This window comes from Xenopus tropicalis, chromosome 9 (assembly GCF_000004195.4).
Source record: "Xenopus tropicalis strain Nigerian chromosome 9, UCB_Xtro_10.0, whole genome shotgun sequence".
NCBI lineage: Eukaryota > Metazoa > Chordata > Amphibia > Anura > Pipidae > Xenopus > Xenopus tropicalis.
In genome coordinates this window covers 56,421,151-56,434,747 of record NC_030685.2, presented here as the reverse complement: position 1 = coordinate 56,434,747, position 13,597 = coordinate 56,421,151, and the positions used below count along the sequence as shown (strand labels likewise).

Below are 13,597 nucleotides of genomic sequence, written 5' to 3'. Positions count from 1 at the left end.
ACCTGAGTATGTTCACAAAATGTAAGGGAAAGTGTTGAAGCAAGCATAAGTTTGTGCACAAATGGAATGATTAAAAAGTGCATTTAAAGTTGTATTTATTAATCAGGCACTAGGGTTGTCACCTGTCTGGTTTTTAGTGTTCTAAAACCTAGACAAGTATTATCCAGCCATGTGAAATGAGACATCATAGCCTCGCCCACAATGTCACACACCCGCTCCCGACGCCCTGTCCCACCACCTTTGTCCATATTTTTAAAGCTGGCAAAAGTGGCAACCCTGTCAAGCACCTACAAATAAACAATTTATTGTCAGCAAATGTCCTGTTATATCAAAAAAGGTTTTCATTCTATATTTCTGTAGGGAAATGGCATTTTGATTCCTGTTTATCTGCCTGTGTTTTCTGCCTATTGTATTCTACAAAGCATATCTGCTATCTAATGTGTAAACATGGCCTTTTGCCCCCCAGTAGCTACGGAGCCCCTTATTTATATAAACTGTAGTTGTATTTCGGAAGCAAACACACAATGTATAACTGTGCAGGGTAACATAACATATTTAAATACATACAAAACACTTTGATCTTAGGGAGACCCATTTATCAGCATTCTCATTTTTGTGGTTTTAGGGGTTTTGAAACCACAACCAAACACATTTCCACTAAAACCATGAATGTCTAGTCATTTATTAAAAAAAAAAATGAACTTAAAAGCAAGAATGAAAAAAGATGCTGAAAAAAACTTGAAAAGTTTTTCGTATTGTTGCACAAAACCCTGAAAACCTCTAGAACAACATGGCAAAGAAAAATCATCTAGTTGTAAAAAAGACACCTGCCATTGACTTCTACATTGAACAGCTTTTAAAGAGCATATTTTTGCTTTTGGTTCTCTCGTAGTTTTTTTCTGCAACAAAATAGTAAATAGTCATAGTAAATAGTAATTATTAATGGTCATTGAATGGGAACTGGTGGGAAAGTGTGAGTGCATACTATATTGGTTAAATGTTATTAAAGTGGGATGAACTAAGTGGTATATGGACTGGCTTATTGATATGAGTATTTTTATTTGTAAAACAAGAAGTCAATACCATCAAAACCAGAACAGATATAGGATCTGTTATTAAAAATCCTTAGCGCCTGGTGTTTTCTGAATTAAAAAAAACAATTAATTTATTTTGTGGCTATGACACAAGGCGTTAATGTTGTTTTTACATATTCAAATGATATTAGTCACAATGAAGAATTGTTTATATAAACAACAGCTTCACAGCTTATTCTATACCTTCATCAAATGCGTTCTCCATTGGGTTGAGCTCAGTGCTGCTGTGTCCTTCCTGCCTTCTGTTCCAAATCAAGGCAGTTGCGCCTATTGCTGAATAGGAACCCTGGGGCTATTTCCAGACCAGGTAGTTCCAGGATTCCCTTATTGTGCTGCATCAATGGGTGCAGTGCACTTGCGCCTTAAAAATAAAGCGGATGCATCACTTGCATCGCAAGGAGAAACTTAACACCTAACAGTAAATATGCTCTTATGTTCTCTATGTGAGTGCATTGGCTCTCCCAAATCCCTAACCCCCTTACTCCAAAGTTTAATGTCAGTTCAGTAACTGAGTGAAAATTTATTTCTGTAATATAACTTTTTTTTAAGATGGAACAAATTATCAGAATATTTTCATGTTATTTTTAAATCTGGGACTTTATGTATCTGAACCTGTGCATTGTTCATATGTTGAATTTGCTTGTTAGAGTCTAGATCCATAAGCATATAATAAGTCATAGTGAGATCTCACCTCTGCAATAGAATTATATATAGATGATAATTAGGTTTTCCTAATCCATCTTAATGTGAGATAGAAATGAGTATGTGCAGGGGTGCCTTCAACACTGGTCAGATTATAACTTCTCACATCTGTTCCCTTGTGACACATCTGTGATGCGTGCATAGCCCTTGAAAACAATTTATTTGGTCAATTGATTTTTTTTATTGTTTTAAATCATTGATTTTTATCTAGACCACCTAGAGAGGTGTTATTTAACATTAGTAAGGCAGATCTATGTGGCTACTAATGGTGAGCACTAGAAATAATTTACTGGAATTCTATGTTTAGTTCACTGGGAAGGAATAAGGCAGTCAAGGTGCAGGTACTTGTATATTCCTGGAGTTTCCTTTTTCCACCTGTAGTGTAGAAGAGAGTGAGCACTGTTGTGGAGAACAGATTGGGAAATCAAGGCAATTTAATGGAAATTGGGGGCTATGCAGTTATTGGGAAAATGTCTTAGTGCAGGTGCCTAGAGGAAAAGGGCTTTGCTTTGATAAAGGGAATACATATCCTATTGGTTTTTATCGGCTACTTCCCCAATGCAAAGTTTCATCAATGTGTGTGAATTTGAACACCAAGTTTTTGCCCATATTTTTTTATGATAATTGTATGCAGAAGCTGATAATGTAGATGAGAATTCAACACAGCTCTGCTTGATGCAATGAACATAGTTTGAGCTATCTGGAGGAAACATTTAACTTAATGCTAACCTACGAGCAGAAATTTGTATTTTTGCCTTTCTAATCCTCTGGGTTTGTCTTTCTGTAATGCTGATGTCGAAAGATGTGATGCTGAAATGGACGTTATTGTTGATGGAAAAATCAGACTTTGAAACTATCCTACGCTAACAGAAAGATATTTGAAAAATCTAGGACCAATACAGCTACTAATATATCTAATACACATAATTTTCATAAACCCAATTCACTTCCTACCATTGATTGTGCATGTGTGCCATGAGAAGAGAAAAGTTTTGGGACTGGTGATCCAGTTCAGTGGTTATAGCTGATATAACCTGACCTGTTTTGTCTATAAATTCCCAAGATTGCAAAATTGAACAAATGCATTAGAGTCAATTTGATTCTTTGTTGCTATACTTGGGTGAACTTTTTACCTTTTTGCCAGTTTAGCAGTATGGTTATCATTAAATAGCTATTCCTGAACAGACACTGATCTGTCTAGAAGCTATTTAAAGAAGTGTAATGTTCTTGGGTTTCCTTTTCAAACTGCTAGACTTTTATTTTAAGACAAGTCAGGTAAAATATGTTTTTCTGTTGAATTGCTAGTAATTTTCTATGAAAACAGGGTGAAGAAAAAGAGAAACAATCAACGATGATTGCTGCAAGGATTACAATTTGACTGTAAATCCTTCCTGTTATGAAGGAATCCAGCTGAATACAGAGTACTATATAACCATCCAACAATCACAAACTGAGGCTATAGAGTAGGCTATGGAACAGGTGGAATGGCCCAAGTGGGATTCACTTTCGCAGTTCCGTAACACACAAAAAATGTCTTGTTTCTATTTAACTTCAGCTACAAAAGATGCTACACATCCTACATTGTATAACCTAGTTCAATGTATTTATGTAACTTTGCTACAGAAATATTATGTTGCTTAATTACTAACATGTAACTAGGTGCTAAATTGCTCCAGTAGTAAGTGTATTATCTCTCTGATCAGTGGTATAACTAGTAGGAACCAGACCACACAGCCATGGGTGGGGGACCTACAGAGGGGGCTCAGAAAGATGTCTTAACAGCTGTGTTAATAAAGCTGTAGCTTTTTCATATTCATCTCTGGGCTCCTGGTGTCTTCTTCAGGAATTGTTAGTTGGGTGAGATATTATCTTAATGAACACAGTCATCTGGATGCTGGGGGCAGTAGTTCACAACAGTTTGCTGTTATGTGTTATATATTACTCGCCAGCAACCTATAAAGTGGTGAATGAAACAAAGGACTGATCCGTATCTAATTATACATTATCCTTTTTTTTAATTTTAGCAAATCCGAATGGAGTGGAGTTTTGGGGGATCAATGCAAAAGAGTTGGACTATGAATTTACTTGGGACATTTTGTTATTAACAGTTTTATGTGTAAACAACAACATCTTTTTGGACATGTTGCAATTATTTTAAAAGGCTTATAAAGTATTAATAAAGCATAAAGTATCAATCATACTTTACCACATTTTGCTTTATTTTCTTTAAAACAGAAGGCAAATTATGCATTAGAATTAGAAACTGCCTTTACTGGAATCAAACCATGCCAACTTTGTGTTATCTGCCTGGAGCTCTCAAACTCCCATAAATGTATATAGTACAAAAGCTGACAGCTCATATCTCTCACCTGTGTGTTTGTCCTCCCCTGAAAAATAATCATTCTTGGTATCTGAGATGTCTTTGTGAGAAGCCAGAAAAAGAACGACTTCACCCTTTTCATTCTTTATAGGGACAATATCAAGAAGACACCAGAAAGAACCACCTGTAAGTACAATAATAAGAGTTAGTGAAGTTTCTGTATGAATTACATACACAAGTAACTCAGTCTTATGTTCTATACAGTATCAACTGACAGCAGTTCCACCCAGATGTGCTTTCACACATTAGGTTGGTATTTTTACTAGAGTAGAAATTTGCCTAGCAATGTGAATGGTGATATGATCCTGGTTTGCCTATTTCAAAGATGAGAACACTGACAAAAACAAATGCAATATGCACACAGAGATTCCAAGGAGATTTATTGCTTGAAAAACTAAAATGTACAAGTGCATTATTCTCTTTTAAATATAGAAGGAACATGCTTAAAAAAGGCAATATTTTGGGTTGATTTCCTGAAAATTTCTCCAAAACCCTTTTAGTCCCACCCATCCATTCCACTTTGTTTCCCAGGCTGTGCAGGGGAGCAGGCGGCACTCAGAACTGTAGGATAGGAACCAATCAGCAGCTAGGCTGACCGCATAGGGAACCGAAGCCTCTCTTTTCTTTGGTGAATGTAGGGCTGTGATTGTGTATCCTGCTCCTACTGTGCTTTTGGCAGGGACTGTTAGAACACACCGACCCCTTATTTGAAACATTTACAAAGACCATAGCAAATCTATAGGAAGCTCCAACAAAGGGGCTATTTAAAAGATAATAATCATTTGTAGCCCAGAGTGAAAGCATCACCATATATAGTTTATTATTGCCCACAAGATTGGAGGGATGTTTAGTTAGCAGTATTATGTCTATCAGGACAGAGGAAAATGCATTGATCATGTCATATGTCATGTCATGTACGCCAGTTTGTGATATTTATCAGTTTTACAGAAAATAGTAAACAATTATTAACAAAGACATCTTTATTAATATCTAAATAAATCTGTGGAGCCAAATCGTTAGAATACTTTGCCTTAAGGTACCATACACGAAATTGCTTACAACAAACAAGTAAAGAACAGTTGAATGTCTAAGACACAAGCATAAACTCAAGAATGAGAGATTTAGAAACTATTTTCCATTTAGATGGCTATATATATTTCCATACAGTGATTTAACTTGGCCATGGAACAAGCATATGTCATTGTCAAGGTTTTTCCAATTGATGTTGGAATCTAGTGACCAAATCCTGTCCCTAGTTTATATAATGGGAATACGGACATGGCTCTTCTTCTTGGGTCTTCACCTAGTAGCAGAGGTGGATATGCTGGGAAACCTGGAGTGGAAGGCCATAGTAACAAGCTTTGGAGGAAACAAACCTTAAAGGAAGGTGAAGAACCGGGATCCTGTGAATGAGGCCAAGGTAGTGGATAGTGGTTTCTGTTATAGAATGCTCAGAGGGGTTGTGAGTTAAACAGACCTTTTTAGCAATGGCAACATCCCCTCCACTGAAGAAAGGAAGTTATTACTACCAGGTGACTAAGGGGGAAATTCACCAAGACACGAACGCTCGGAGCGTTCATACGAATGCTCCGAGCGTATTCTTGCCGATTTTTTCAAGCTCGCGTGACTTTTTCGCGTGCCGTGGGAAGAATTCGGAAAGGCTCTGCCGCTGTTTACAATGGTTGGTACAAAAATTTTGTGACTTTCGGATCGCCAATACGATATTATCGTGAGTAATACGATTTTTTCGTAAGCATTTTCAGGATATTTGCGATCTTCAGAAATTTTCGTTTCCAATACGAATTTTTCCCATTCGTGCATTTGAATTCGTGGATTAGTAAATCTGCCCCGAAGTGTAGGGACTAAGTAAAGGCTAGTTGTATCCCTGAGAGACTTCCACTGAAGGGAGTTCATATCACTTAGGTGTCTCTCTACTGGCACACCCATTACTTTCCCTTTCAGGTACTAGTGCCTGATGCTCTGAACTTAGTCTGTGCTATACCATACCATTCACTCTCAGATTCCATCACCATTTGTTGTACCTATGCTACTGTTTCAAGGAGACATATAAATGAGAAAACCCTTAATTTTGTAGGCAATTATGAAAAATATATGGGGGTGGTTAAACTTTGTGCTAAAAGTTAATCCTATCAGTAAAAATGGCAGCTTTATTGGAGCTCCCTATTAGTTCTCTGTGTCTGTGTTTAAAATGAAGGGTGGGCGTCCCAGCCAGAAGCACAGTAGGAGGGGGATAGCCAATCACAGCCTTGCACTCACACAAGCAAAGACTGGCTTCAGTTCCCTATCAGGTCAGCCTAGCTGCTGATTGGTTCCTATCCTACAGTGCAGTGTACTGAGAGCCTCCGGCTCCCCTGCACATCGAGCGAATTCAGCCAGCAGGAAGTGGAACAGATGGGTGGGACTACTGGAGTATTGGTGGAATTTCTAAATAAATCAGTCTGAAACACAACATTTTTAAGCACAATCCTTCTATATCTAGAGGAGCATAATTCACTGGTACATTCTTAATTTTTATATGATATGTCTCCTTTAATAAATCATCTTTTTGGTTAAGAGTCACTGGCATAATTTCTCAAAGTATTTTATGTTGAGTGTTACAGTTTAGATTCCTAAACCTTCCCTGAACTAGCTGAGAAAGGGAGTTGCAATGTAACATTGTTCGACTGGTCACCTGCTACCTGTTGAATATATTTTGGGGAAAAAAAATTCTGCAAATAGTTTGGCAAAACATACATTTTTCTGATACCAAACTAGATGTTTTGATAAAGCAACTCCCTAGCAATTCTGCAATCTCAAAGCATTGTGGGTGACACTACATTTTGTTGAGATGTTTGTTATCATACTGATTAATGTAATGGCGTTCTGTGTGTTCCAAAATGGTAGCTAGCAGCTGAGCAGATAGAGAATAATGAGATGTGTAGCTCCATGCTGAACAGATTAAAGGCATTATAAAAAAGTTAAATATCCCAAATAACAGGGAACTGTAAATGGCAGACATGTTGGGGGATATTTAATTTGTCTGGGGGCTTTAGGTCCCCATTATATATATATGCAAATATTGCAAGGGTCCAAATTATTCTACATTTCATATAAATGATTTCTTCAGCTAAAAATCGTCAAAGTGAAGGTTCACTGTGGTTTTCTATATATCACCAATGGTTGCTAATTTGGCATTGATGGGGTTTTACAGTATTAATTATATGGGAAAAATCTCTCAGTTACTTTTACACTTTTAATTAAATATAGTCCCACTTCAATCAGCACCAGGGGATAGATTATCAACAGCAGTTCTGCATGTTCCTACAAATGTTAAGCAAATGGAATGCTAATTTATATCACTGGAGAATTAGCTCATGTAAATATGGATTTTGGATCTCCTGGGTTACAGAATTAGATATTCAGCAGCCTTTCATATTTCCTCTTGTCACTCTTGTTAAATAAATGTATTAAATGTATAAATGTAATAAAAGTAACAGGTCAGGTTGTGTATCATTTTAGTTATATATTTAAGATATATATACTGAGATCAAAATGATGCCAAATAAAGTCATACCATGTATGCCCAACACTCTCATCGTTAAGACTCTACAGCGCTCTAGACTGTTAATATGCAAAATAAATTGTTTTTCATCTGTAGTATTTAAAGCTGAATATACTGTCAATCATACAGCATCCATGGAAGTTCTTTGGATTATTGTAAAATAATGGTGGAAAATTAACGAATGGGATTGCAACAGAGAGAAATGGAAAGATGACATAGGGAAGGTTCACTTGGGCAGCAATAGGGAGAATACAAATTGTTTAATCCCAGTAATGAAATATGAAGTAATATATTGCTGGAAAGACAGTTGCGAGCAGTAAACAAAGAATCACAAAAAAGCACAAAACAGTTCTGCGTTCTGTTTCTTAACCTTTCTGTACTTACTATCTTTGTTCTGGTATACCTGTATTTCTGTCATCAGGAAATTGTAAGATAATGTATCATAGAGAGGGAAGAAGAGGAAGAAAGAGGAAAGTGGAAGTTGAATAGTTTGGGGAAAACCCTTTTTTATCTGTAAATGACTCTGTAGAGCCCCCAGAATAACATATGTTTCTCCCAGCACTCTGTCCTATGCAGATTCTGTACCGCAAGCAGCTCAACTTCAGGTCTCTCAGCTACTTCCTAGGCTAGCATGAAGCTCTGCTCAGTTTTCTTTTCTGAGCTCTCCTACTCTCTTTGACTGTGCAGGCGATTCAAAGAGGTGTCCAATGGAAATTCATTTAGGCATGCACAGTAGACAGCTCTTCAACCATCTTCACAGTACAAGAGAAAAAGAAAGCTCTGGAAAGAGACGGGGGCTGAGCTTCACAATATACTAGGAAGTAGATGAGAGAGCTGAAGTTGGTACATAATCTGCATGAGAAAGGTATGTAATTCCAGGGGGTATTGGAGTCTTTTTAGGGCTTTCATGAGAAAGGGCTTACTTATCCTTTAAGGGACAGATTTACAAAAAGTCCATTAGTTCTAATTTTTTTCATTTTCAAATTGGACTAAACTAATTTTCCTGAATGTCTAATATTTACTAAAAAAATGTCACAAGTAAAAGTTGCTATGTGAAAAGTCATAAAAAACGTAACCTTTTCGAATTGTCACCACGAAAATCCCAACGTTAGCGAATTGTCACTTCGTCTTTTTGAAAAAGTTGAGCTTTTGGACAAAACCCAGTGAAATCTCTAATGTTTTGAGACAAAAGAAAGAACTTCAAGGAAACTTCAAGGAAAGGGAATACATTTGCCATTGACTTTTCTTTATCAAGTTTAACCTGGCAAATTGTCTAATTTGGATTTTTAGTGATGGTCGAAATCATTCGGCAGGCATGGATTTGCACAAAACGGGCAACACAATTCACTGCGTAAAAATTTGCAGCGCAAAAAGAAAAAAAAAAAAAGCTTTTTTTGGTGCGCGTGTCTGACCTACCCAGAAGATAGTTACATAGTTACATAGTTACTTAGGGTTGAAAAAAGACCATTGTCCATCAAGTTCAACCCATCCGAGTAAACCCAGCACACAACCTATACTAACCAATCTATACACTCATATACATAAACTATATATATACAACCAGTAATACTAACTGTAGATATTAGTATCACAATAGCCTTGGATATTCTGCTTGTTCAAAAACTCATCCAGGCCCCTCTTAAAGGCATTAACAGAGTCTGCCATTACCAAATCACTAGGAAGGGCATTCCTCAACCTCACTGCCCTCACCGTGAAAAACCACCTACGCTGCTTCAAATGGAAGCTCTGTTCCTCTAATCTATAGGGGTGACCTCTGGTGCACTGAATGTTTTTTTGGGAAAAAAGAACATCCCCCAACTGCCTATAATCCCCTCTAATGTACTTGTACAGAGTAATCATGTCCCCTCGCAAGCGCCTCTTTTCCAGAGAAAACAACCCCAACCTCGACAGTCTAACCTCATAGTTTAAATCTTCCATCCCCTTAACCAGTTTAGTTGCACGTCTCTGCACTCTCTCCAGCTCATTAATATCCTTCTTAAGGACTGGAGCCCAAAACTGCACTGCATACTCAAGGTGAGGCCTTACCAGGGACCTATAAAGAGGCAAAAATATGTTCTCATCCCTTGAGTCAATGCCCTTTTTTATACAAGACAGCACTTTATTTGCTGTAGTAGCCACAGAATGACACTGCCTGGAATTGGACAACTTGTGATCTACAAAAAACCCCTAGATCCTTCTCCATTAAGGAAACCCCCAACACACTACGATTCAGTAGATAGTTTGCGTTTATATTATTTCTACCAAAGTGCATAACTTTGCACTTATCAACATTGAACCTCATTTTCCAGTTTGCTGCCCAGTTTTCCAATTTTGTCAAATCGCTCTGCAAAGCAGCAGCATCCTGCATGGAACTTATAGTTGCTGCTAAAGATGCTGCTAATTATACATAATTACATTGGTGTTTCCTTTAGCACTATTGCCTTCGTACAGTACAAAAGATAGCAGTAACCTGTGGTCCTTCATGGCACTTTAGCTATTGCTATAGTTTCAGGGAGTGGCCAACTCTAAAAAATAAAACCTTGTCTGTATAGTGGTGGGTAGTGATAAGCGGATCTGTCCCCGTTTCGCCATAAAATTCGCAAAACGGCAAGAAAATTCACAAAACACATTTGTCACGCAATATTTTGACGCAGACACGCCTTTTTGATGCAACCATGCCCAATTTGATGCAACCACACCCTTTTTTGATGTGACCGCGCCCTTTTCACCGCCCAATTTGATGCGCAACAAAAATAATTCCGCGTGACAAATTTTTTGGTCGCGGATTTCCCGGAAGTTTCGCAAACCAATTCTCCAATGGCAAAATGCATCATCACTAGTGGTGGGAGCTCAGTAATGTCTAAGGACAATGGACCATTGGTTGAAGATGACTAAACAGTTACTAATGCAAAGCCCCCAGCAGACTATACTGTTTCCACTCTTGCTTAATACTGTTGCCTCCACATAAAGAAGGAACATATTAATATTTTATTTCTCTTTTCAATGTCATATACTGTATATTTATTGCATGCGAGAGGATACAGCTTTTCTTTCCTTGTAGTTATATCTCACTAAATAAAACATCATGTGCAGATGCCAAAAATAAATATATTCATTATCAATAAAATGTCTGATCATAAATATGATAAACTAGCTTGCTTTGAATATAGATGAATGTGTTAAAAACCAGAATGTAATCACTGATGTACATCAGTTAATCTACTGTTGCTTAGTTTAGTCACGCTTTATGTATGGGCATATTTATCAAAGGGTGAAAACAAAACTTATTAACCAGAGGGAATATTTTATAGCTTTCTCACTTTCATAGGATTTTTCATCCTTTGATAAATATGCTCCAAAAATCTAATACAGGCAAATAGAAAGCTGGGGAGCTTCCCTACAGAGGCAGATTTATCAAAACGTGAGTTTAGAGCTTAATACATAAATACTCACCCACGTTCTATTCATTCCTTTGGGAAATTTAGAAGCATATTCATCAAATGGTAAACTCTAAATTCCAGCCATTGATAAATACACTTCTAAAAATCCCATAGGACAGAATAGCAAGTGGGGGAGTTTTTATATATTAGGCTCTAAACTCACATGTTGATAAATCTGCCCCATAGTGTACTCTGTTTAAATTTTGATAAATATGCTCCAGGGAGGCCTGTTTATCAAAATTTGTATTTTTGTAATTTTTGTAATTTTGCCGAGGACAGCTCCCACTGATTTACATGAGCTTGAAAGCTTTCAGATACCAAAGTTTAGCACTCAATTTGTTTTTCACTTTTTACACTTAATTTTCACTTAATTGAAAGTGGTTTCTAAACTATTATTCAAATTCATGATTTTTAGTGAAAAATAATAAATTAATAAATAACCCTATTAGGTTTATGGCACATGTGGTGGCCTGCAGATAAATGCAAAAAATCCACTCCATGTGACTGAACCTGGGCAAACGCAGTGGCTTTGGGTAGAGACACAGAAGTGTACAAATTCAAGTATAGGGGTGTATATTTGGCCTCTATTTATCCAAGAATCAGCCACGTGTGGCATAAGTCTGTGTGCTTAACTGCTTCCCTGACTAGGTGCATGTGTCCATTTGTAGAATAACCAAGCATTCTGCCAAGAAGTCTGGGAGCCAAGCAGCCATTCAGAGGGACAATGAGAAATTCATATATATACAGTGTGTATATATATATATACATAAAATAAACATAGAAATATATTGGAGCAGTGTACAGACTAGGGGGGAGATTTATTAAGACACGAATACTTGGAGAGCTTGCATGATTTTTTCGTGCTTTCACGACTTTTTCGTACGCCCACGCGACTTTTTCGCTCGCTTGCGCGAAAAATTCGGAAAGGTTCTGCCGTTGTTTACAATTGTTAGGTCCAAAAATTTTGGGACTTTGGGATCGCCAATACGATATTATCGTGACTAATACAATTTTTTTGGAAGCATTTTCGTCATATTTGCGATCTTCAGAAATTATCGTATCCAATCCGAATTTTTCCCATTTGGGATTCAAACTCATGTTTTAAATAATCAGCCCCTAGGTATATACCTACTTTAAAAGGATTTCCATTAAATATGTTTCAGTAAATACTGGGAAAGCCATATGTTAGATTATTCTACACATTAAGCCTTATCTACATATTTACATTCTAATAAGGCCATGGTTGCACTGATGAGGTTGCATTAATGCAAGATTCCAGTGAATCAGTACCCTCAGTAGCCCACTATATAATGAAATGGCGAATGCCTATTGTGCTTTAGTTATCTGATATTTTTTAAGTTGCATTTATTAGATAGAGGACTTTCACTGTTTCACTTGCCCAGTCCCTTTTATTTCTCAGAGGAATATAAAATAGTGCATAATCTGTTAAAAAAAATGTAAAAAAATGTCACCTTCTGTTGTCCATAGCTTTAAAGTTAGATTACATCAAGGGCTGGAATTTGGTTTGCATGATCGCTTAGGATATAAAAAGTGTTGGGATTTGGCTGAGTTCTGACAATAATTCCTGTATATATAGCATAGTATGATGCCCTTATTAACAAATATAGCATCAATTTCATCATCTTTTTTTTTGTTAGTGTTTGAGATATTTTGCTCCAGTTTATGCCAAGTAAATAATTTGCCTTATTTAATGCAGCAACATTTGCATTTCCTTTGAATATCTTTATTGGTATTTCTTGATAAACATGAATATATTTTCTGATTGCTGCTGCCATGCAAGATGGAAATGAAAGAGCGTTCAAGCAGGCCAGTCCGCTAATAGGCACATTAGATTAAAGGGAGGACTTGGTGAATTGACAGCAGAATGAACAGCCTGGCAACATCCGAGAAACTTGTCTAGATTAATTCATGATCCCTTCTGTTCAGTCAGCTGGGCTATTGGTTCCAATTTTTAGCATACGTGGGTCTGCATTTACACACTGTCCAAGTGCCAGGGACTACAAATGAACAGAATGCAAAACATCTCCCTTTTATGACAAAGCTCAAGTTATTTGTAAACACTTCGACCTCAGCCGGCAAATGAACACTTATTGTGACAGTCCCAGCCCTGTATTTGCAGAAGGAAGGTAACATTGTGCACATAGCCAGTGCTTATTTTTCTAATAGTTTATTATTACTTATGTGTCTTGTATATTTAGACTGGTGAGATTCAGAGGCAACATGTGTGAGTATGCCTAGAAGTGGCAGATACTTCAACATTATCTAGTGTAGAGAAGCCAGAAGTAATCCCAACAGTTCAATCTCATTTCCTGTTCAACAATACATTTTTTTGACTGGTAGACTGTCAAACTGTCAGAATGCTTTAATCTGAATACATTTTTAATGGGTGTAAGTACTG

General features: G+C 37.1%; 1 protein-coding gene across 1 annotated transcript in view; it reads right to left on the bottom strand.

The window, feature by feature from the left end:
* The window catches only part of LOC100492237 (potassium voltage-gated channel subfamily H member 8), a 220,637-nt gene that overhangs the window by 72,539 nt on the left and 134,501 nt on the right, over positions 1–13,597 (bottom strand). Inside the window, exon 3 of the mRNA XM_018097592.2 lies at positions 4,166–4,300. Coding sequence (XP_017953081.2) covers positions 4,166–4,300 — 135 coding nt within the window. The remainder of the gene's footprint in view (positions 1–4,165; positions 4,301–13,597) is intronic.